Source organism: Cibotium barometz, chromosome 2, assembly GCF_041138505.1.
Source record: "Cibotium barometz isolate CiBa-2024 chromosome 2, ASM4113850v1, whole genome shotgun sequence".
In the NCBI taxonomy this organism is placed as follows: Eukaryota; Viridiplantae; Streptophyta; class Polypodiopsida; order Cyatheales; family Cibotiaceae; genus Cibotium; species Cibotium barometz.
In genome coordinates this window covers 36,501,491-36,528,223 of record NC_141047.1, presented here as the reverse complement: position 1 = coordinate 36,528,223, position 26,733 = coordinate 36,501,491, and the positions used below count along the sequence as shown (strand labels likewise).

The window sequence follows — 26,733 nt, the reverse complement described above, 5'->3', positions numbered from 1 at the left end:
CGTACTATGTTTTACGTCATTAATTTAAATATTCTGAGTCATGGGCCGGGCTTGTCGGCACCATATGTTAAGGATAAAGGGATTGGGTGATCGCCGATGAGAGGCGCACCTTGAATCTCAGCAGGGTAAGGGTTAGGATCGGTCGGCCACCTATGGACGCCCATGTGTGAACGGTCAAGTCACCTATAAGAGTCAAATGTAACCCTAAAACCCTCATTCTCATGTGTTGACTACAAGAGTGCTCTTGCCTTATCTCCTTGGTCTCCTTCTCCTGCGTGTGTGTGAGAGAGAGAGAGAGAGTGAGAGAGAGCGATCGAGCACTGTGTAGCGGCACGGCGGCGGCGAGGCGGTAGAGCGACAACGACGGCTCCTCCTTCACTGCTGCTGCAACGCGAGAATCCTTCACGGCGACGGTTAGAGTGGTGAGTGACACACCTTTGCATTCTGTTTGAGCTTGCTTTCCTAGTTGTATGCTTTGCAGCCATTCGTGGCTCGTATACGGTGTTCGGCAAGTCCCCAGCTACGACTCGTGCGGCAAAAGTGCACAACTTGCTTAATGGATGTGTGTTTAAATAGGTGTGATGGTAAGTTTCCCTCATCCATTAGATTTTTCTTTTGCGAGAGAGAACCACATGAAGGACCATCTCTTCTTGCCTCCATCTAGCATTGAGAGCTCTCCCTTCACTTCTTTAGCAAGGAGAATTTCAATGTGACAATAGAGTGAGGACGTGACAAACGTGCTAGCGTGCCCACATAGGAAAGTTACAGATTGCAACTCTAAGGTAAGACCCAACGACACATGCTTTTGTAAGGCTAAGGTAAGCTTTTAACTTGAACATTATTGGATGAATCCACCTCTTGTGGAGTTGGTACTATTATTGGTGGGGTGGCTATGTCTAAACTAGGCTACTTCTTTGTTAAAGTATAGTGTGAATGATTATTATCTTCTTTGCCTTCAGGTCGTATATAGGCAGATACCCCTTTGACTCCATACTTTACCCCAAGAAGATAGGCTTTATACTCTTGAAATCCCACTTGGTTCTAGTTGAGTCTATAACATGCACAAAATAGTCACAAACACATGTCCTATAAAATGCAATTGAGTGTTTCTTACCAAAATAAGATTCTTAAGGTGTTATGCCCTTCACTGGCTTTTATGAAACTCGTGTTAAGGATACGCATTGTAAGGTTAACTTCCTTAGCCCAAAATAAATTCAGCATTCCCTATAAGTATACTCCGCGCGTCTCCACAATCATGTGATTCTTGTGCTCTACAAGAACACAAGTAAAGTTTCTCTTGAGTCCTCCTTGTAGTAGGCATTGAATACATTAGATGTGAATTCTCCTTCGCGATCTATTCGAAACTTATTCAACCTCTTTCAGTCTCATTCTTCATGAAACTCTACTATATTTGAATTTTTCCAGCCTTATCCTAAAGTTAATATACCCACACTATGAAAATCATTGATCAATAACAAAAAGCGGGAAGAACCACCCACTGCAATGACCACAAAGATATGCATGGACAAGATCTATAGAGGAGCCTTTGCACAATTCTTGCTTTCTTGTGGAAATGTGTGCTAAGCCTATGGCGGGAGGCAAATGACATTCTCGAGGAGGGTGGGATGACTTACTATACCCTTGATGAGGAGGGCGGGCCTAAAATGCTAGTAGATATGCCATAGCCCCTTGCATATTCTTTAAGACTATAAGACTCAAGTGCCCAAATCTTTCATACCATAGCTTGTTTGTCTTGATATCAGCTTGGGGTATAAAACCTGATAGCTCATACACGTTGTTGCACTGGATTCCTCTCCCTTATGACATTACCAATGGCATTTGTGATGATTGAACGAGCCTTATTAAAACATAACCTTCAAGTCATGGTCAACTACTAAGGTTGAAAATTACCAATAGATTCCTCTTGATATCACATAAAAGAAATCAGATAACTTCTTAGTATCACCATTGCTAGAAACAAAAGAAATAGTACCTGTACCCATGGTTGGGCATTTAGGATCGTTTGCGAGATACATCCTAAAAGTACCATTTGACAAGAATATAAACATCTTATCATAGCAATCTAAGAGGTATATCCACAAAAAATAGATCAACATAAGGGGGATGATTAACTACTCCTTTGGGTGCTTTGCTCATTTGAGAAATAATATCAATAACTACATGTTGGTTGCTTGGAGTGTACGAAGAATATAAATTCTTGTAATAAAGCATCCAATGTGCTAATTGAAGCTTGTTCGCTAGATATAGTAGATCTTGCTTTGCTGAAACTAAAATGAATTGCCCAATAAATATGGCAAAACTTGTTGACATAAATAGATCATGCCTAATGCTTCTTTCACTTGTGGAATAATGTCTTTTCACACTCTTTCTACACTTGACAATTATATGGATATCATAATGCATAAGCCAATACCATGCTCCCTCGAATTCTTAAACAAATGGCCACATCAAAAGCATTCACAAAACATTAAAAGGCTTACGGGCCTAATCTATTAATTGTTACAATTTTGGAGCCAATGATAATAGGAACTTTAAAATAATGAAAAGCTTGTAATTTGAATAAAGTGAGTTGATTTTTTGGGAAGATCCGATGGCATAGTATATTTTTACAAATTTTAGCCAATGTGGCTTGTCTTGTTTGCTCACTTTACATGAGTAAATAAATACACATTTAAGGGATTCAAGCTCCTCTACACTTCTCCACCAAGAATTTGGATAAACACTTTATGTACTTAAAAAAATTTGCTAAAGATAGTAAAATCATTCAAGAATATCAAAAGGTTGAGGTAAATTCATAAACATTTTCTTTGAAAATTATTCAGGAATATTGACATAAAAGTTGATATAAATTCATAAAAGATTTCTTTGAGAAGTGGCTGAGGCGCTTTGGGTGCATAAGCTTCCCATTCAATCATAAAACATATTTTAGCCTTGTTCTTAAGAGCCATCAACACTTGATTATCTAACTAAATCCATCCATATGAGTACATCTCAAGCCCCTACACCAACATCTAGAAAAGAATTAGTGAAGAGGAATGTGTTTGTTTTGGTGGATTCATTTAGCATTTTGTAATCCACATACACTTGTTATTTCCCATTCTTCTTTGAAATAATCACAATATGAGATAAGAAATTCACCTTATCCACTAGATAAATAAATCCCAACTTATCAATTTCCTCCTTTATTAACTTTTCCTAATATGCACCAATAACGTTGTTGCTACATTAGTATTATGCTAATAAAGCATATATTATTGTTTATTTAATCAATAAAATGCATGTAATTTTGAAGAAAGCCAACCTCTGTGGAGAGGAACTGGATCCAATTTTGTATTAATGACTTAAACCATCTTCATATTAGCTTCATCTCCACAAGATTCACGACTTTGAGAGCATCTTCTTTGACCCAATGCATATGTCACATCTCCTTGTCACACGAGCTTCCTTTGCTACCACCAAATCTTTGACATCTTTAGGAACCCTTGGTTTATTAAGTGGGTGAAACAAGTGTACTTATGGATTATAAAGATTAATGATTTTTTGAACATCGATTTCAGACAATGATACAAACTTTATATGCCATCTTCTTTATCCAAGTCAATCCCTTCAAATCAAATTTTGAATTCACTAAGTGTGATATGTGGAAACTAAACAAAATAAGTGATACAAAGTTATATTGAGCTTCACTTACCTGAGATCATCCCATAGATCGTAATCTTCTTGGATTTCATATGTTCACAAATAAACACTAAAAGCCAGTTCTCAATTCTCCTAAGGGTAAATGGATTTGGAAGAGTCAAATATGCAATCCGACCATTGTCTCCACTCATATTCATCTCATCCTTATTTCTTACAACTTTGATGGGGCTAATACTACTTTCCACTACCATATGCGCTCCTCGTGAGATTGAGATAATTACCCTTCTTAGGAATTCCTTAAGTTTATAATGTTGCCTTGATTCTTTCTGCACCATCATTTCCATGAACCATGGAATTTTTCATGATGTCTTCTATTGCACCACCCAATGACTTTTTCATTTTCATTAAGATTTTCTAACCCAACCTCACTTAAACATGTGCGCACGTGCATGCGCGTGCGCGCGCACACACACACACACACAAGTGCATTTGCTAATTGATAGTTTTAAAATAACGTGCACACTCACTCTCTTATAAAGGCTATAGGCCCTATTGATAACCTTAATTAGAATACCCAACCATCCTACCATGTAATCTATGATATATCCTTCACTCTTTTATAAAGGCCCTATTGATCACCTTAATTAGAAAACCCTACAATCCTCCAATCTAATCTATGATATATCCTTCACATGGGTCAACTAAGTTATGATTAATACCATATGGATAATGCAAGGTGTAATATTAGTGAGAACTTGGCTATGAGTTAGGTAATAGTCCCATCATGACCAAGAAAGAATAATGATAATGGTTGTAGAGTGAGGTATGTGTGTGCTATTTTACATTTACAAGGGACAGAGGGTGGCATGGAGAGAGGAATGGTGTTGTTATAGGTAAGGAGATAATGAGATCCTGGTTTTGGCAATGGAAGAGGGATTGGATGGCCAAAAGAATGGTGTTGTTATAGGTAAGGAGATAATGAGATCCTGGTTTTGACAATGGAAGAGGGATTGGATGGCCAAAAGAACAAGTAACCTACCTCATGTGTGGATCAAGTTTAACAACTTTTATGCATATACTTGCCCACCAAAAAGCTATCCAATTTGGTGGGGTGAGGAATCTTAGGCTTGGTTATCCCCATCCAAAAGTTCAAATGTGTCCATTTTGTTATATGTGGAAGGGCCCTAAGTACGAAAAATTAAATATAAGACTTAGCATTTTGTGTGTTGTGAAGATTTAAGTAACATAAATAACCTTAGTAGTACAAAGAATTTTGTATTACTAAGGTTATGAAAAAGGGTAACACAATGCCTTCAAAACAAAAGTAATGTTACAAAAAAACCACAACAAAAAAGAAACATAGCAGTAAATAAAGTCCAGCTAAAGATAGCTTTTATATTTCAAAGCGGTGTAGCCTAGTGGTAGATCTCATGTCTACTAAATATGTGGTTAAAGGTTTAAAAAACACCTTGGTTTTTTACAAGGGGGTGGGTCATTTGTAAAAAGGAAAGCTATGACTAAGGTGAATAAGGTATATCCCTAGAACTAATGGGGGTGGCCCATTTTTATAAAGGGAGATTTACTAAGTTGACTAAGGTATATCCCTAGAACTAATGGGGTTGGGCCCTTTTTATAAAGGGAGATTTACTAAGTTACACCCTTAGAACTTATGGTCTTGCCCCACTAAGTAATCGATATAATAAAAAGGAGTAATATAGAAGCTATTATGTGGGTTATTATGAAATAAATGATTTATTCCATGAATTGTGAAAAAAGTACAAAGGCTATGAGTAATAAGGTTTGGAACTTTGAATACCTAAGGTCAAAAAAGGATTTACAATTGATTGGTGCATGGCATTGTATTAGCTTTCATCAAAGAGAAGACAATCATCGTCGATAGCCATTTTAAAGAAGCATTATAAGAGGCTCAAGTAAGAGTAAGCAATATTTTCGTGGAGCTCCACCAGCTCTAGGCCATTGTGTTTGGATTCTCCACACCTATAACAACTCTCTCATGACGGGTGCTTCTTTGAATTCCACATACTTCGGGCATGTGCAAGGATGGTATGGCTATGCAGGATAGTGGAACCTCACCCTCCTCCTCTATTAGACATTCAACATTGCCATCATGTTGTACCACAATAGCACCTTTAGTCTCTTGGGTGTCCATGTGGCCATTGATGTCATCAAGCTATCCCCTATTGTGGGCGGCATCAACAAGGAATTTGCCTTCGCCTCAATCAAACCCTTGTCTCCACACTACTATTCTCCAAAACGAGACTATGTCTTGATTCAGTTTTGTCATCCATAGTTATACAAAATATTGACTAGTAACTTGAGTAGCATTGTTGGGCCACTTTCTACACTTGTATGCTTTCTCGTCATACTGCTAGAAGGTGGCATTTCTCATAAATAAGATATGCTTAAGTTGTACAAAATAATGACTAGTACCTTGAGTAGCATTGTTGGGGGCCAATTTCTACACTTGTATACTTTATTTCTCCTAAATAACGACTAGTATCTTGAGTAGCTTTAGTGGGCAATTTTTACACTTGTATGCTGCTAGAAGGTGACATTTCTCCTAAATAAGAAATGATTAATTTCTAACTTCAAACATGTGATGCCTTTCATGTGTGCACCTTTCAAGCTTGGTTCCAAATAATGGGTTGCCACTAGTGTTTGGAAAAGGTGTGCCTCAACTCATCTCAAAGCCACTTGAAATTTTAAAATCATCAGTTTATTTGAGCTCAAAAAGGAACTTAACTTATAGTATAAATAGTTTAGGATTTGATTAATTATGTGCCTTTCCTTTTTAAGTTTTTGATGAAGTGGAATGCCAAGAGAAATGTCTATATATGCCTTTTCTTTTCAAGTTTTCGATGAAGTGGAACACCAAGAGAAATGTGTATGTTTCCTTAAAAAACTTCCCAGACACTAGTTTTGTGATGTGGGGTGAACAAGGGATTTCAAGGCAACTTTAGTTCAACTATCACCTTTGACTAAGCTTGTGAATTGATGATAGTGAATACTCTACTATTATACCATACTTATCGTTGATACCGAGCAACATTTACAAAAAGTTTAGGTTTTTTGTCTAGTGAATGGCAAATTTTAAGAGTTTACCTACTAAAAAGCTACTAAGATTAGGTTTTATGAATTACAAATTTTAAGAGTTTACCTACTAAAAAGCTACTAAGATTAGGTTTTATGAATTACAAATTTTAGGAGGATATAGAAAATTAATGGCTTGGCCACTTGGCAATAAAAGAGAGAATTTATTGTGGTGTGAATTACGATTTTCTTTTCTCTCCCCTCTCCTAATGCCTCTTCTCTTTGAAAAATTTCATACCTCTCGATTTAGATAGAGGAAGACAAAAATAAAACTATACATTTTAAATTTGTGATGACAAAAATACTCATGGATTCAAAATTGAGAGAAACAACCCTCCTCCACCATAAAACATATTCACACAGCCCTCTTTGACAAAACGATGATGAGAGAGAGAGAGAGAGAGAGAGAGAGAGAGAGAGAGAGAGAGAGAGAGAGAGAGAGAGAGAGAGAGAGAGAGATGGTATACATATTGGAGTCCTCTTCCACGGCAAGAGAGAGAGAGAGAGAGAGAGAGAGAGAGAGAGAGAGAGAGAGAGAGAGAGAGAGAGATGGTATACATATTGGAGTCCTCTTCCACGGCAAGAGAGAGAGAGGGGCATGCCTAAATGCATAATGGCTCTCCTATAAAAATCCTATATCCTAAACTTCATCGTAGAGGTAAAATGGGAGAAAGATTAATTAATTCATTCAGACATCATAAATATGTTGATGATGCATGGGAAAAAAAGTCTTGAAATGTGTTTATTGTGTGTACTATTCAGTAGGAGATATGATGACACTAGCTTCATATCACTATAAATGAGAGAGAGATAGAGGATGCTGGTTGCTTCCCAAGTGTAGCTCAGAATTCATTAACAACATGGGTCGGTTGCACAAAGTTTCATTTTTCAACAAGTATTAATCCACACAACAATGCCTAAACCTTTGACATTAATAATATCAAAGGTTTAAGCATTAATAGGGGCATCGTAGATTAATTAATTGATTTTCATTTCTTACTTGTTTGCAGGCCCCTATTGCTTACTTTGTTGGGCCGATTCGAGACGTGGAATCACACACACACACACTCTCTCTCTCTCTCTCTCTCTCTCTTAGCTAAACAAGTATTAATCCACACAACAATGCCTCAACCTTTGACATTAATAATATCAAAGGTTTAAGCATTAATAGGGGCAGCATAGATTAATTAATTGATTTTCATTTCTTACTTGTTTTGCAGGCCCCTATTGCTTACTTTGTTGGGCCGATTCGAGACGTGGAATCACACACACACACTCTCTCTCTCTCTCTCTCTCTCTCTCTCTCTTAGCTAAACAAATCATGAAAATTTTATGAGATAAGGGCTAATATGCCATTTTCTTGCTAAAACATGTATAAGGCCTTTTAGTGTGTGCTACCCTTTTCTTGGACATTTGCTCTCTCTTTTTATTGAGCCTTGACCTTCTAAATGTTGTATTTAAAATTATTATTTTATACAAAATAATTTTTGAATTTCCAGTTTATGTGAAGGTTTTTATATTTGTACATTGCAATTCTAAGAGTGAATTTTATATGATTTTTTTTTTCTACTACTAGAAGGGAACAACATATTCTGTGAGGATCCCTCATATGCTTTGAATGATTTTGCCGAGGAGTTATGAGAAACAAAAGGACCCATGTTGGCAGAATGTTGAGAGCACTGTAATAACTACCTGAGATGAGCCTACGGCACGAAAGCTTGGCGCACAACTCGCAGTATCGTCGTCTACCGGTGGAACGCGGGGGCTTCTACAGCATTTTTTCTTCTGTGTAGGTTCCATGGCGCTGCGGCGACTAGTCCCTTGTCTTGGAAGAAGGTGCAGGGTCTTATCAACATTATCATCAGCATTGCGTCGCCATCCCTTCATCACATTCAGCCACGGCTATGGCATGAAAGATCATGCCTGGACCCATGTAAGATCTATCACGTACATGCCACGGCCCGGCGATGGTGCCCCCCGTACAGTAACCCTAATCCCCGGTGATGGCATTGGGCCCCTTGTCACCGGTGCAGTCGTTGATATCATGAAGGCCATGCATGCCCCTCTCAACTTTGAAGTCTTTGAAGTCAGTGGCAAGATGGATAAAGTGCCCGATGAAGTCCTTGACTCCATCAGAAAGAATAAAGTCTGCCTCAAAGGGGGCTTAGCTACACCAGTTGGAGGAGGAGTCAGCTCCCTCAATGTGCAGCTCCGGAAGGAACTGGATATATTTGCCTCGCTGGTGCATTGCTTCAATTTGCCGGGGCTACCAACGCGGCATGACAATGTGGACATAGTGGTCATCAGAGAGAATACCGAGGGTGAATATTCAGGGCTCGAGCATGAAGTCATCCCTGGTGTAGTTGAGAGTCTCAAGGTAACCCTGAACCCTAAAATTGGTTGCATTATGTAATTCTTCTGGTGACACATTATGTGTCCCCGTCCTACGGGCCTGACGGGTAGGGGTTCACTGCCATGATGGCTTGGTGACAAGTAGTGGATGGCACATCCATAGCCTAATACAGGAATAGAGTTTATGCGTCCTATCTGGTTTGTCCTATGACAGGCATTTTACTTTCAAGCTGATTGTCTGTCAAGCGGTGTAAATAAGTAGCTGTGGCATGGGTATGTAGGAGCATATGCACATCCCTTTTAAATCCCAATTGCATGTCTTGGGTATTTAGGGGCCCATGCACATCCTTAAATTTCCAAGTGCATGCCTGCCCTTATATCATTTGTAATAGAGGAGCTGTTTCTACTGGCTACTCTTTTATAATGAATGTGGGTAATAATGCTCCACCCTCAGCTGTGGTTCAGCTTGCTCTAACTTCTTGACTTCTGTTGAGAAGCTAGTTTGAAAAGCCCTAAACATGGAAACTGGACACCAAAGTTTATGGGGATCTAGGAGGTAGCAGGCTCATATTATAGGAAATCGAGGACTCATACCAAAGGATAGACTAGCTATATCTCTATCGTATCATCATCATCAACATCATCACAGTGAGCATCATCATCAACATCATCACAGTGAGCATCATATATATATATATATATATATATATATATATATATATATATATATATATATATATATATATATATATATATATATATATATATATATATATATATATATGAGAGAGAGAGAGAGAGAGAGAGAGAGAGAGAGAGAGAGATGTGTTAGTTCCTTAAAAAAAAAAGATCCCATTTCTTTGCACTGCTAGGTGATCACAAAGTTCTGCTCTGAGCGCATTGCTAAATATGCATTTGAATATGCTTACTTGAACAATCGAAAGGTGGTTACAGCTGTTCACAAAGCTAACATTATGAAGCTGGCTGATGGGCTTTTCTTGGAGTCATGTCGGGAAGTGGCCAAGAATTACCCGGGGATCAAATACAATGAAATTATTGTGGACAACTGTTGTATGCAACTTGTAGCCCGTCCAGAACAATTTGATGTTATGGTAACCCTCTTACCTCTCTTACACTTGTAAGACTTGTACTCTGGAAGCTCTCACTGTCGTTGACAAAATTTGGATGTATGTTGAAAATAAGTTTTAAAACACATCATCATGCCTTTCCTAGATGGTATGAAAGTCCACAGACCTCTATATAGGACCATGTAGAAGGTTTTAAGATTTTAACTCTATTTGCATTTGTGTCATGTCTTTTTACATGGTTCTTGAAAAGTGCCTTTATAAAAACCACATGCAGAGGGGCTTTACAGAAAAATGAGACCAAAGTGGTACTGCCGTGATAAAAAACGAGGATGTTACATGCAGAATGTTAGAAAAAACTTTACTTATTAAACATGCAGAGATCATAACTGAATTTTACAAGAGAGAGAGAGAAGAGAGAGGACACAGGATTGGGTCTCAATAACCCTCAGAAGGCCCCCACCCGTAGGTGTATTTTGCTTGTATTGCTGTATGTGAATGTAAAAGACTAACCTTAGGGTTGAAACCCTGTTTTTTACTGACTATAGGACTTGTAAGATGACCAAAGAGGAGGGCGGATGCAGGGGTGTTGCTGCTTGCTTTTTGCTTCCACAGGCTGTGTACTGCATTTTGCTTCAACGCTGATGTAGGCTGAATTGTAAACTCCAGGTGCTTGTGTTCAGGCTGGCTGTAGCCATCTGTATGCTCACTAGGGTTTAGGCTGAAGACCTCCAGGTGCTTGCTTTCAGGCTGCCTCTAGCCAGCTGTATCAACACTAGGGTTTGCAAGTGAGATGGAGTGTCTGGGGCTGGATTGCCCTTTATATAGGGTGTGAGTGCTCGCTGACCCAAGAGGGTTACAAATATGTGTCTGGATGGCATAGTGGTTGAGTACTATAGGTAAAGTGCGGAATGGTACGAGTACACAAAGCATGCATCGAGATAATTACTTTGAGTACGTTCACTTTTTCAATTAGCATATATAAATAATAATATATATATTATAAATGACGTACAAGTTTATAATTCACCTACTTTTGACTGAAGGGCCAATCTATATTGAGTCCCGAATTCCAAAGAATTCTCATACTATGCCTTCATACTCTCTAAATCTTTTCCCAATATTTCGGCACAAGGGACTCTTGCAGAGTTTGAATGGTACATTGCGATTGAGAGCATATCGGCACCAAGGTTATTCTTGCCAAGAATGTATTTGGTCATACCTCCAAATTGCTGGAAGATTTGACTCCATCTGGCTTGTATGTCACTCCATTGGGCACTAGGCATGATTTGTAGCCATTTAAGTGCGTGATGATCTATCTTAACTATGAGCTCTCTCCTGAATAGGAAAGGTTTCCAATGCTTAAGAGCCGTCATCACCCCGAATAACTCTGTCATACAGTGAATAATTTTTCTTTGTGTCATTTATAATAGCTACCGAGCGCTCTTCTTGCTGGAGGACAGCTTCCATGGCTAAATTACTGGCATTGGGAATCACCTCAAAAGGATCATCCCATGAAGCTGACTTGAGAACTGGATACTAGGAGGCAATTTTCTTCATTGCATGGAATGCGTTGAGTGCTTTGTCCATAACGGACACTTTCTGTCGACTCGTCTTCACGCCCTTGAGCAAGTCCTTAAGAGGTGCTATAAGGTCTGAAAATTTATCCATGTGGGAATTGTATGCTTGACAGAGACCTACAAGAGACCTACAGAAGAGTGGATCTCTTGAGCAGCATCCCATTCGAGAATCGCCCATGGTATCAGAGCCCTAGGCTCTTGATAATTCTTGGGATTTGTGTGAGCAAGAGGGGGACTATCAAATCCCCACGGATCCCCTCGTGATCGATCTTGGTTCGAAACTCGAATCCTGCAACCAAACGAACAAACAAACAACAAGGGGGGTGCAGGCCTGACTCACCTCCCAACCATGACAGCCGTGGGCAAGCCCACAGTCTTGGCTGTCCCCACCGAGCCACGAGCTGAGCTAACTAGGTTGACGTACCGACCAATCTCCTCCTCGCGACGTCCCATACCGCCACGAAGCTGCCCTCGCGGGCCTCGAGATTGCTGCCGGCCTCGGCTGCATAAAGCAGGTGCACGTGTGCACTAGATCCAGGCTCCAAGACCATAGAGCTCTCACAAACTCGCGAGACTCTCTATATCCCAATAACTAACCTTGGCCACCCTTTTATAGGCTCTTGGCCGGTTATCGGGCGTCCACACTTGGCCGCCCGCCTGTCCATACTTGGGTGCCCGCCCGTTAGTATTTCCCTAACTCGGCTCGTCAATCAGCCTGCCTAGTTCCAAGCTTTTCCAAGCCTCGAAACTAGTCTTGCATGCGTATAGCACACGGTAGATACACACTGTGCACATGACATACTCCCCTTCCTCTAAGAGCTCACTCCTGAGCTCACTAAAAAGCCAGGTTAATCTCTCTGAAGAGTAGTCAATGTCTCCCATGTAGCGTCCTCCTCAACACGATCCTTCCACTTGATCTTGTATTCCGTGATAAGCGTGTTACGCAATGTTCGTTCACGAAATCCAAGAATCTTTTCAGGTTCGTGTGGAACAAATGTCATGTCCTCGACATCTATAATTTCTTGAGGAGTAACTAACTGATCTGCTTCACCCAGTACTTCCTTAAGTCTACTGACATGAAATACAGGATGAACTTTCACATGAGAAGGCAAATCCAATTCATATGCAATTGAACCAATCCGTCGTGTAATACGAAATGGTCCATATGAAATTGAATCAATTCATATGCAATTGAACCAATCCGTCGTGTAATACGAAATGGTCCATAGTATCTAGGGGATAATTTCGGAGATCTACTTGTCCGTAAAGTCTCGGAATCTTTCGGAACTCCATATATATATATATATATATATATATACACACACTTTTAAACCTTGGAGAGGGGGTTTTTGTAAACTCTAACAATTAAACTAAAAAAAAAACGAAAGCGCGAAGGCTTTCCTCGTTTTTTTTTTCTCTTCCCTCCAGGATTAACGCTGGCGCTTGAGCTGCTGGCGCATGCTTTTCCTTCGGTGGATGCTGTCGACGCCTGAAGTGGTTGCCGGCGCCTTCACGGCAGGTTGTGCCTGCGCCATTTGTTACGTGCGTTGGCCCGCCTGCCAACATAAAGCTGGCCGCCTACAGGGGCTTGGCTGGGGCGCTTGCGTAAGCCTGGGCGCCGGCCTGGCCTGGCCTAGGCGCTGCCTAGGCTGGCCACGCAAGCCTGGCCACCTGCAGCATCAACCTACACCCGGCCATCCGCACGCGTCCAGCACTAACCGGCCAGCATGCCCACTCGCCAACTCGAATACACGATCCAGCTCTTCTCTTGCTCTCTCTCTCATGCGCCAAAAAGCAACGAACATGCCCCTTTTTTTTTTCTCTCATGCGACTGTCTTTCCTCTTCTTTGCAATGCAATCAACCCTTCCATCTACCATCTCCCATCAACATGGGTGTCTTTGATGAAGAAAAAACACATACTATTCTGAAATCTGCAGTATGCACAGAAAAACAGCAAGCTTTTAACACATACCTTTCTTCGACCTCTTCTTCTCTACCTACCGACTTGCTCATTCACGAGGTATGCTCTGATACCACTGTCAAATCCCCACGGATCCCCTCGTGATCGATCTTGGTTCGAAACTCGAATCCTGCAAACAAACGAACAAACAAACAACAAGGGGGGCGCAGGCCTGACTCACCTCCCAACCATGACAGTCGTGGGCAAGCCCACAGTCTTGGCTGTCCCCACCGAGCCACGAGCTGAGCTAACTAGGTTGACGTACCGACCAATCTCCTCCTCGCGACGTCCCATACCGCCACGAAGCTCCCCTCGCGGGCCTCGAGATTGTTGCCGGTCTCGGCTGCATAAAGCAGGTGCACGTCTGCACTAGATCTAGGCTCCAAGACCATAGAGCTCTCACAAACTCGCGAGACTCTCTATATCCCAATAACTAACCTTGGAAACCCGTTTATAGGCTCTTGGCCGGTCATCGGGCGTCCACACTTGGCCGCCCGTCCGTCCATACTTGGGTGCCCGCCCGTTAGTATTTCCCTAACTCGGCTCGTCAATCAGCCTGCCTAGTTCCAAGCTTTCCCAAGCCTTGAAACTAGTCTTGCATGCGTATAGCACACGGTAGATACACACTGTGCACATGACAGGGACTGTTGTGTTGTTGATTGGTGGAATGTTCGGGAAGAGGAGAAGCAAGAGGACGGCGGGTTGATTTGTTGGACAGCCACTTGCAGGTGTAAGTTCTTCTTTGTTTCCACCCACCCACCCTTTTTCAGTTACATCCCCGCAATGGCAGATTTGTTAGAGATGGCTGAGAGGCATGTGAAGATCCCTACACTCCCCACGTTCGCGGTGGATCGTCAGTTGGACGGGAACAACTACGGCATATGGAAGGTTATGATGGAATCTGTTTTGGAGTCATACGACCTTGTTGATTTCATCGTTGTTGGGGTTCCACGGCCGGAGGTAGAGGAAGGGGAGTTATCGTCGATTCGTAAGGACCGGGAGACACAGGCACAGTTGTGGGATCGTGTCAACGCCAGGGTCCGTTCATTTATCTTTCTCAACTGCACACCGCAGGTAATCAATCATGTAAAGGATATGACGCTGGCTAGAGGTATATGGTAGCATTTGGCTTCTCTTTACAACAGGGTATCGCCCACGAAGAGGATTTCCTTGGAAGTACAGATGCGGGTTATGAGCCTTGCAAAGTCGTCGACGATGCGGGATATGACGCTGGCCAGAGGTATTTGGTAGCATTTGGCTTCTCTTTACAACAGGGTATCGCCCACGAAGAGGATTTCCTTGGAAGTACAGATGCGGGTTATGAGCCTTGCAAAGTCGTCGACGATGCGGGAGCATATTAACAAGTTGCAGGCTCTTTAGTAGGAAGTTCTCCAGGCTGGGAAGGAGGTATCGTCAGAGGACATGGCCATAACGTTGCTGTCGCATTTGCCCTCTCAGTACTCAGCATTTTACTCGTCTTTGATTACCAGTGGGGGCAGGCTCAGCACCATCACGTGGGAGGAGCTTGTGCCCATGGTCTTGGACTAGGAGGAACGATTCACGAACCCTCCTCAGGGTGGAGGTTCGGAGGCCTTAACTGGCCAACGGTCGAAAGGCCATAACACGGACAAAGGGAAGGCTTCATCGGTGAAGTCTTCTGAGAAGAAGTCTGACGCTGACCGCGAGAAACTAAAGGCAAAGAGGACCTGTAATGATTGTGGCGAGAAAGGTCACTATTGGAGGCAGTGTCCCAAGCGGAAGACCGAGAAGGGTGAAGATTCCTCAGCAGCAATCATGAAGACTCCGGCTTTTGTGCACTTGGAGGTGATGGACACCGATGTTTCATTTTCTTTAGGCGTGGAGGAGGTTGGAGGACTCTCCGCAACGGATACTCGGGAGTGGATTCTAGACAGTGGTGCTTCCAGCACATGACTCCTTCCCGTTCGGCTTTACAGGATCTCTGCAGGTATTCTGGTCACATTCTTACTGGGGATACATCCACTATCCCAGTTCACAGTGAGGGCAGGTTGGAGATAGTTCCCGATGGCAGAGAGGGGAAGCATTCCTCCCAGGTGTTGTATGTTCCCACACTTGGTTTTCATCTGTTGTCAGTGCATCAGGTTTGCAAGACTGGCCTACGGGTGGAGTTTGATGAGCATTTTGTTGCTCTCTGGGACAAGGCAACAGGCCAAGTAGTTTGGGAAGAATGAAGTTTACAAGCTTTCAGCACTCTCTCTCCCAGGTCCTCAGTTTTGTGATGAGTGGCAGTCTGGTAATGGCCACTTAACCAAGATAAAAATGGTCCAAAGGCTGAAAATAACACTACCAAGAAGCGTCCCTTCAAACTGAGAGACTATGGTCTCACTCTGGAGCAGAAAAAGCAATATATGAGTGAGGGGAAATGCTTTACTTGTGGTAGCACCGAGCATATTGCAAAGGCATGCCCAAACAAGAAGAAGCGTGATAATGCAAATGCATCAAAGCCTAATGTGCATATGGTTCCGGATGTGCAGGGCAACACTTCACATGATAGCAAAGACAGGGTTGTATGTAAAGCTTGGGGACAACTCAAGGATCAGCCCGCTTTGTTCATGTTTAATGATTGTGCATCTGAAAATTTCATATCCACACAGATGGTAGCTGCTTTGGATATTGAAGTGGAGGACATGGATCCTCAAATTGAAGCAGGGGCTGCCTTTGTTGGTAGAGAAGTGCAGGTCATGCCTATTTTTGGCAAGTTATGCATACACATTCAAGGCTATGTGGATCATGAGGATTTTCTTGTGATGCCTTTGAATGGCTGTGATGTATTGCTTGGAAAGCCTTGGCATATACGTATTGATCCGTGCAAGGCTTACAAGACCAACAGGATCACCTTCGTGCATAAAGGCCGAGAGCATGAAATTGATGCTGGTGAAGAGGGTGATACCATTTCCCTTGTATCTCATGTACAAATTAAGAAAGTAATGAAAAAGAGTGTTTTTGCATACTTGATTTTTGTACGAGATCATGTTGAGGAAAATAATGTACATGTAAACACTCTTAGTAATGATAGGTTGAAATTCTTGCAAGAACACAATGATTGTTTTGCTTATGAGTTACCAAATGAGTTGCCACCCGTACGACCGGAAGATCATCGCATTGATCTTTTGCCAGGTAGCTCACCACCTAATAGGCCAGCCTATCGTGTAAGTGCATCCCAAAAAGAGGAGATCATGAAGCAAGTGAATGAGCTTCTTGAGAAGGGTTTGGTTCAGCCAAGCTCTTCCCATGATGGAGAGCTATCTCTTGGCATTTATGAGAAAGAGCTCTTGGCTGTAATTTATGCACTTACTATATGGAAACATTACCTTCTTGGGGCTGATTTCACTGTGAAGACAGATCACCAGAGTTTGAGGTATTTTCTTATCCAAACTAAGTTGTTAGAGAAGCATATGAGGATGGCCAATTTCCTCTCTATGTTTCAGTTTCAGATCTTGCACACCCCAGGAAAGAAGAATGTAGTGGCAGATGCATTGTCACGAAAGCCGTATGTATTAGCTATCTCGGTTGCATCTCATGGGGACTTGTTTACCATGTGTGATTTGTATCATACGGATGTTGATTTTGCCACTATTTGGGCTGATTTGATGGCTGGTCATGCACATGCCTCATATGTGATCAAAGAGGGTTATCTCATGAAAGATAATTGCCTATGTGTGGTGTCTGACATGAGGCAAAAGGTTTTGGATGAGTGCCATGCTCTTTCATATGTTGGTCATAGAGGCATAATGCCTATTACGCACATGATTGAGCGGTATTTCTTTTGGCCAGGTATGCGGAAGGACATAGAGGCACATGTACGTGCATGTATCACCTGTCAAAAGGTGAAATTTGATAGGCAAAAGGCACCAAGTTTGCTTCAAGCATTGCCTATTTCCACGCGGCCATGGGAAAGTATTACAATGGATTTCATTATGGACTTGCCATGCACCCAACAGGGTAATGATGCAATTTGGACAATTGTGGACAGGTTTAGCAAGCAAGCTTATTTCTTGCTGGTCAAAAAGACCATCAAAGTTGAGCATATGGTTAAAATATATCTTGCACAAGTGTTCAAGCATCATGGAATGCCGAAGTCCATTGTGGGGGGGGATAGAGATCCCAGGACTACAAGTCTCTTTTGGCGGACCTTATTTGATAATATGGGCACCAAATTGGACTTCTCATCAACTTATCACCCTCAAACGGATGGGCAAAGTGAGGCTGCAAATTCAGCCGTGTTGGATCTCTTGAAATGTTATGTGACGGATTAGAAGTCTTCTTGGGAGAAGTACTTACCGCTTGTGGAATTTGCATACAACAACACGGTGCATGCATCTACCGGAAAGGCCCCGTTTGAGATTGTTTATGGTAAGGTGGTTTTGCCACCCATCCTTTGCACAAAGGATGAGATATTTGCAGCTGATGAGTATGTAAGAGACTTGGATATTGCTTTTGCTTAGGTGCGGACAGCCATTGCAAGGTCACAAGACAAGCATAAAAAGGCTGCCGACAAGCATAGAAGGCAATTGGATGTTAAAGAGAATGATTGGGTATTGCTGAAATTTGAGAAAGCAAGACTTGCAAAGAGGCCTGGCAAAGAGGGTGCATATCCTAAGCTTGCAACCAGGTACTATAGGCCTTTTCGAGTAATTGAGAAGATCAATGAAGTGGCTTTCAGATTGGCATTACCTAGTCATTGGCACATACACAATGCTTTTCATGTGAGTCTCCTTCGCAAGTATGTAGGGCCGGAGCCCAGTGAAACGGTCATTGAGGATCCACCAGAAGTGGATGAGCTTGAGGAGATATTGCAGCCAGAGCAGATTGTCTATCACAAGGAACGCAAGCTTGTTGCAGGCAAAGTTGTGAGGCATTACCTTGTGAAGTTTAAGAACTATCTTTTCATTGATGCTAAATGGGTAGATGAAGAGTTCTTCAAATATTGCCCGCATGTGCTTCAGTTTCTGGATGCTAATCACTCTCCTACACACTCCCAATGACTGAAATTCAGCAAAACAGCTCTCTTTATTGCTGTAATTTCTGGTCTTTTTGCTGAAAACCCTAATTTCAGCCCTCCTTTCTCAAGTTGAACCATAGGGGAAGCTTTCCCAAGGTTCCCTTCATCCTCTTGAAGACTTTTGTCACGAAGAATTGCGACAAATCGAAGATCTCTTCACTCGAAGGACTTCCATCGCGAAGACTTCTGCTGTCATCGACTCTACTTGCAATTGGTAAGCTTTAATGCTTAAATATGGAAGCAAGTAGCAGGAGGGAGGAACCGGATTACAAGATCACATACCCTGTGTAGTGTTCTCTTGTCCTACGTGCTCTCTTGCAGATTGTTGCTACCATGTGTTGGTGGAACCAAGGTTGCTGCCGTACGTACGTACGGATCCGTACAGTACGGTACAGTCGTACGGTACGGTACGGTACCGTACTGTACGGATCCGTACAGAAACATTTAAAAAAAATAAAAAATGTGTGGCGTGTGGCGAGGCGCTTGTGTGGCGATCATGCGATTGTAGATAAGCAACCAAAATTTGGGCATTTTGTGTGTACTTGCAAAATCGTGTCCCCTGTGTACCTGCAAAACTTTGCAGAGCAAATTTCTTCGCTCTCTCTCCCGCCCAGACTTCATCATGCCGCGCAAGACTAACCCGAACTGGGCAATCCACACCAATGTCCTGAGGGTTGTTAACACCCCTTCTCAGCAAGGGTCAGGTACTCGGCTATGGGCATGCAAGTATTGCGGGGAGCAGTACACTAGCACCATAACTCGCGTCATCAAGCACATGACAGGTATCGGGTGCACCAGTCAATGTGGTCCATGTGATAAAATACCACAAGCTGTGAGGGACCAATTGATTGCGGAGAATTGTCCTGCAATGGGTGGTGCAAGCAGTGTTAGAGGTGGTGAAAGTACGCAAGATGCTCTCCATGATGCTTTTATTGGAGATGTTACAGGTTCAGGTACACTAGATGAGGGTGAAAGTCTTTCGGCTTCAGCCCAATCCACCACAGGCAGGAAGAGGGCACGTATTGCCGATGATGAGGACCTCCTGCCACAAGATGCGAGAGGTACAGGGGAGGCATCAAAGCAATCCACTCTGCGTTCTTGTATCTCATCACAAGCTTGGGTAAAGGAGCGGCAAAGGGTGGCAAAAATGGAGATTTGTCGTACTCTTATTGAGTGTAATATATCCTTCAATGTGTTAAGGACAGACCAATGGAAAAGAATGGTGAAAGCAATTGCGCAGGTAGGGCCTATTGAGACGTGGACAGGTGTTGAGTATACGAAGATGCGTACATCCATGTTGGATGAGCAGAAGGCCTTGATAGACAAGGCGCTCACTCCTGTGAAAGCAGGTTGGCAGGAGTTTGGATGCACTATTATTTCAGATGGGTGGGCAGACATTCGCAAGAGGCACATAATCAATATCCTTGTGTCATCTTGCTTGGGCACCTATTTCTTGCGTGCCGTGGATGCAGGGAGAGCAGGAGACAGGATCACAGGGGAGTTCATTTATGGCCACATTCGACAGGCTATCCTTGAGGTTGGGGAGGACAATGTTGTGCAGGTGGTGACCGACAACGCCTCTAACTGCAAGGCAATGGGTCAAATGGTCGAGGCAGAGTTTCCACATATAGTGCCCCCCTTCCCCCCCATAAATATCCTAGGGGCCACTTAAGGTTTTTAAAACCTTCCTAGGGGCCCACCCAAGGTTATAAACCTTATGAACTTTAATCCCTTGGTCCCCCTTCACACTTGGGGTTGTCCACACATGTTTCCTTTTTTGTCCGGCCACCCAAGTATGAACCTGAAAATATTTATCTTGCTCACCAACCACCATGCTCACACTTATGCTGTACCAATTTCACAGGGTCATGACAAAAAGCAGTAGAGATATGGTACCACCAAGCCTCAGATCAGCAAACAACATCAGAAAACTTGTAGGAGAAGAAAACGCAGCACATGTGTGGCTGCTGTCCTGCACAGAACAGGCTGCTTGCACTACGGGGGAAGATGAATCTAAAAACTGCTGTAGAAAACCACCTATAGAAAAACGCAGCACTCTAGGTGCTGCTGCCCTAAAAACAGAGCAGAAAATAGGTGCATCTTAGGGATCAAAACCTGTAAAGGATGACCAATAGCTGCAATGGAGAAGACGCCCGGAAGAGGTAGGTGACCAGTAGCAACTCTGAGAAAAAAAAACGCAGATATGTCCATCTGCAGAAAAACGCAGCCAGGAGGAAGAGGAGGGAGCAGCCAACACTGTAGATCACCGGTGCTCTGATACCATGATAGAATGTGCAGCGGAAGAAGGGAAAGTGGAAGCATAGGAGAGAGAGTGAGAAAGAGAGATGGAGAGGAAACACAGGTGAGAACCTGCTCGCAATATCATCATCCAAAGGAATACATGTCTCGAGCAAGTGGGGAGAAAACCTCGTATGTGAGGGACTGCAGCAAACAATGCTAAGCAAGAAGTGAAGAATGAGGGAGGCAAGCTAGCTATACATATGCCCAAAAGTAGGCAGCTGACTAGGGAAAAGATCCTCCACAACTAGGGAAAAAAGCCCAAGACTCCATAAAATGGGGAATAATATGGGAAAACATATGTGAGGGGTGACCAACCCCTATAGCTAACATGGTCAGTCCTAGAGGCTAAAATGGGACACCAAACAGGAAGCCAGCAACAAGGGGATGATGTCTAACAATGATGGGGTACAAGTTGTTGGAGAATGCATAGGCGGAAGCATAAACAGAACAAGAGAGAGAGTAGAGAGAGCTTGTGGACAAGATCACCTTTTATAATAGCTTGAAGCTTTACAATGGAAATAGCCAGCAAGAGAATGTTGAACTTGTGCAAGGAATGGATAGGAAAGTGCACAATGGGGAGACTCCTTTTATAGTGTAGTGTGGAAGCTGGCCGACTGCTCACCTTTTATAATAGCTTAAAGCTTTACAATGGCAATAGCCAGCAAGAGAATGTTGAACTTGTGCAAGGAATGGATGGGAAAGTGCACAATGGGGAGACTCCTTTTATAGTGTAGTGTGGAAGCTGGTCAATTGCTCATAGAGCTTGCCGATAGCTCCACGACTCCTAAAATAGGAGAAAAATGACTCAAATACCCAATAAATGGGATAACCCCAAATACACCGAGATGCATAAATTCTAACACCCCCTCTGTAGCGCATAGTGTGTAAGAGTCGGAAGAAGATGCAACCATGGACTCTCTAGCACTGGAATACTAGAATCACCTCGGAGGGAGCACCCGCCAACTTGTTTCCTCGAAACAAAATGCCACCACGAACAGCAAGGAACTTTGCTGGCTACGAATTCCCACACAAGTGTGCAGCAAACCCCAAGAATAGATGATGAGTTGCTGGACACACCGCTCCCATAATCCCCAACAGTGGACAGAAAACACATCACGTCCACAAGCGCTCTCTACTCTCTCTCTTGTTCTGTTTATGCTTCCGTGTAAGGTTCCCTGCTTCCTAAATAGGGGAAACCTTTAAGATAGTCTACTAAGTCTATCTTAGGATAGTTTCCTACTCATCGACACCTTGACCATGTAAGATACAAGGATACGATTAGTAGGTATGACCTAGTTCTATCTCGCAGGGAGAGCGTGGTCTTTTAAAAGGGTTTCTAAAATCAAACCACTTGTAGAGTGATCGACTTTAATTCGGGTAACCTCTATTCTTGACTTCTAGAAACAACGCTTTTTTCCTTATCTATGCAAGGCATAGCCGTTGACCTAGTCCTCTAGAGTAGGGTTGCCCATGGATTTATTTATCTAACGTAGCGCTTTAATTAATTTATTGGAAAGTTACCAAACTAATCGAGTCCACCCATCCGTAGGATGTTGCCGTCAGGGCGTCTCATCCTTCCACTTTTCACCCAACTTACGCGTCAATTTATTTTCTAATTAATCCTACCACACTATTTAACATAAATAAACAAGTTCATTAATTAAAAGCCTTACACATGGTTCGATTAAACAGTCTTTATCAATAATACACAATGTTTACAAACAAAGTATTATTAAAAAATATAGGTACAATGTTCAAAATTATTCATAGCCAAATCCAGGCTCTTTACTTTATTTTGTCGATGATCTAGAATTCAACCTTTCAGCCTCTACGGACTTGGCAATCCTTACGGGACCATACACCTCATCGTCGGCAATTGGCGAGGACTCGAGCCGGCCTGTTGCCCTCTCAAGCTCCATCGCTTGATCCTCCCGCTCCTCAGAGGGATGTCTACGCACTAGGGAGGGCTTATTCACCGCACTAGCCTAGGCCCGCAGAACTAGGGAGCATCACAATATTCACCTCCATTGGCGAAATCTTATTCTCCCAATGGTATGAGGAATACCTTGGGTCGACTCCGGGTCTTGCTAACGTCGGTACTCAGCTACCCAAGCACGGAAACGGGGATAGCGTTGAGGCGGGAGAAGAATATTCCTGTACTTTTTAACTCAATCAAGATAACACTTTACAAACAGAATTCTAGAACATGATAGATTTCATCACTTTTCTTGAGAAAAACAACAATTTCTCTGCGAATTCTGGTATAAAGAAGAATAGCCTTGTAACATGCAGCGGAAGTATTCGTATTGGAGGATCCTGTCACACAAATGCTCACACCGTCTTCTGTATCCTGAGTTTCATGAGTTTAGCAATCCACTTTAAGACTTCAAACTTTTAAGTGATTTGAGAGAGAGAGAGATGATAACTGTACACCGTATGGGGTCATGAATTACCCACTAAAGGGCCCCCTATCCCGTTACCGAGATAGTATTTGCTTTATTATCTTTGAAGAGACTGACGATAAGCCAAACACAAGATCTCTGAAGACCGAGAGTTGGGCTGAACTGTACACGACTATAGAAGCACCAATGATGTCCAATCTCGAACCTATGCACTCTTCCCAATGGAATGAGGGAGGGATGCAAAGCTGAGGCTGAGAGAGGGGTTGTTTGGGACTGTTCTAGACTGTGTATGAATGCTGTAAATGAGTATGAATGCTGCGTTTTACCTTCACCAAGTGGCTGGAGCAAAACGATGAGTAGATGAATGCTGAAAACACAAGGTGGAATGCTGGCTGAATGCTGAAACTGCTGCGTTTTGCTAATGTATGCTCATGCGTTGATGCGCCTAGTGCTGTAGGAGGAAAACGCCGAGGTATGATGGCTGGAAACTGCAATCACTTATGCTCCTTGTGCTGAAGATGCCAAGCGCTTGAATGCTATGATGAATGTAGCTCGTGCTTGACTTATCCTGGACTGAGGATTACAATGGGATCACGGCGTACGACAAATATCATCCTGAAAGGTACTAATAGTGATACAATGTTGCACTGATGATGATAAGCCAGTTTGTCACCATGCACTACAGTGCAGAGTGCATGTGACAAGCCTCTGAAGTTAACATTAAAGATTAATAATAAATAAAAATCTTCTCTTAAACGATGACCAAGCTAACCTGGTCATTATTTCTTTGTGGGGCTCCCAAGGGAAGAGATGGGGCGGTATCTGGAACAACTTCTCGAGACTCGTTGGTGTGCGTAGCTCTCAGGGCGATATTTTGGCGTTTTCGTGAAGAAGCCATTCTGCCCGCTTTCTTGTAGACCGCGATGCCACAAATCCAATGCTTCAGTCGGATCACAATTTGGAGCTCGTTTGCTCAAGTTATGAGCAAACAATCCCTAGGTGTGAATCACCTCTAAGAGACTAAAATCCCTTACTAAAGTCACTGCTAATGGGGGGCAAAGGTGTCCTTAAACTAGATTTGCAAGGAGATGGCTGCAACTAGAGGGAGAGGAGGAGTCGTCCTTCCCTTAAGTCTATTCACACGGGGGGGTGGGGAGTGGTTGTTAGAATATGCAACGGAGATGAAGACAAAATCTGAGAACACAAGAGCAAGTGCACTGCAGAAAAATATAGTAATAGAGAAGAAGAGAGAGGCGTGTAACCTTGCTATATATATATACACAAGAAAATCCCAAAATCTGAATACCCAATACAATGGCCCCACATGAGGAGTCGGCCAGCAGTAAGGACAGCCGACAGCACACAGATGGTCCACGACCTACACCAGCTCCAGTCGGCCAGCCCCAGTGAGTCGGCCCTCACACGTGTGAAGTCGGCCAGCAGTAGAGAGAAGCAGGGAGAAGCAGAACCAGTCGGCCATCACCTGGATTACTCCAAGAACCTCAGGACAGCCTTCCACACGTGGTAAAAATAGGGGAAAAATATGGAGAGTGGGGAAAAATGAGAAAACACCTAAATCGGCCGGGCACACCCACAACAGAGGCCCTGGTGTAAATATACAGACAGGAGATGACTGCTATCTCCCCTCTCAGCTCCTGGATGTGAAACCAACCCCAGGGAGTTGGAGTGCCTCCGGAGCAAAGCCTGAGATAGAGACTTCGTGAAGAGGTCCACCGCACTGTCCTCCGTTGAACAGAACTCTAGCAAAGATGTCATCAGCAACAATTTCTTCACGAACAAAATGCCTCTGGATGACCGTGGGTTCCACCAGTGGAAGCCCAATCCTGCCAAGTAACCTCTACAACCTCACCATCTCGCAAGCAGCACCACAAGGAGCCCGGTACTCTGCCTCTGTCGACGACAAGGCAAAAGATGGTTGCCTCTTACTGCTCCATAAAACTGCTCCTGAGCCAAGGGAAAAATTGTAGCATGATATCAAAGTCCTCGTGTCTGTCTCTCTTCCCCAATCTGAGTCACTCCAACCGTGGAGTCTGACTCCATCATTCAATCCCCCTTCTGTGTGTAAAAGAGTCCAAGATCCTTTGCATGCTGCAGAAACCACAAGATACGCAATCCTGCCTCGCAAAGAGTCCTCTACAAACATGAGCTCAACAGCCTCATCAGGAAGCTCCCGTCCAATCTGGTATTTAGCAACTAGATCAATGAACCATTTTGCTTCCCAGTCAAGGAGACATCATACTGCTCACAAGGATCAACACCTATTACGATGGGATGCCAAGTCCTGGAAACCTGCTGAAGACCATTCAAGGCCTTCGAAAACTTGTAAACCACCCCCTCTGAATCCGGAACCACAAAGCTTGGAGAATGTGCAACATCCACCTCCTTCTGCAAGTAATCAACTGTCACCTGCCTGGCTTTCCAATAGGTTTCGTGGAAAGAACTTCCTCATCTACAAGAGTTTCTTTGTCCCGAATACTACGAGACATCAGAGCATAGGTTACCTGCAAAGTTTCCTCTGACTGACGAACACAAGAACTACCAACATCTGTATTGGAAAGTTCTTGCCAACGGCTGCCATCAACTGGCAAGCCATCCACCATCTGGTCCCGGAAAGCTTGCACCTGCAGCGTATCCACATTTAAGTGGCCATTACCAGACTGCCACTCATCACACAAAACTGAGGACCTGGGAGAGAGAGTGCTGAAAGTTTGTAAACTTCATTCTCCACTTCGTCTTCCCAAACTACTTGGCCTGTTACTTTGTCCTGGAGAGCAACAAAATGCTCATCAAACTCCACCCGTACGCCAGTCTTGCAAACCTGATGCACTGACAACAGATGAAACCCAAGTGATGGAACATACAACATGTGTGGGAGAGAGAAGAATTAGGGTTAGGTTAATTCATGTGGGAGACATACACAGAGAAGCAAGGGAGAGAGAGAGAGAGAGTTGTGGGGATAAGTCAACTCATCAATAGCATGAGTGTGTGACTTCCCTATCACACATGTATATTGCACTAGTACACATAGTGCACTTAGTACATTAAAAGTACTAAGTGTACTATGTACTATAACTTATGGGCTTGTACACACTATAAGGGTGGGCATAGTGCCTTTACCCCAACAACCTCCCACTTAAAGGCAAAGTGCCCTTAAGTAAAGGAAAAGAAAAAATCAGCATGTACATGATAATATACAAGGCCATATCAAGGCTGAAACTG

The 26,733-nt window shown here is 43.0% G+C and overlaps 1 protein-coding gene across 2 annotated transcripts in view; it reads left to right on the top strand.

Moving 5' to 3' along the window:
- The first annotated feature begins 8,418 nt into the window (after positions 1-8,418).
- Positions 8,419-26,733, top strand: part of LOC147641006 (isocitrate dehydrogenase [NAD] regulatory subunit 3, mitochondrial-like) — a 39,720-nt gene continuing 21,405 nt past the window's right edge. For both annotated transcript variants that reach the window (XM_086817209.1, XM_086817218.1), the window contains exons 1-2: positions 8,419-9,148; positions 9,996-10,235. In XM_086817209.1, the coding sequence (XP_086673335.1) occupies positions 8,570-9,148; positions 9,996-10,235 (819 nt within the window). In that variant the 5' untranslated portion in view covers positions 8,419-8,569. The remainder of the gene's footprint in view (positions 9,149-9,995; positions 10,236-26,733) is intronic.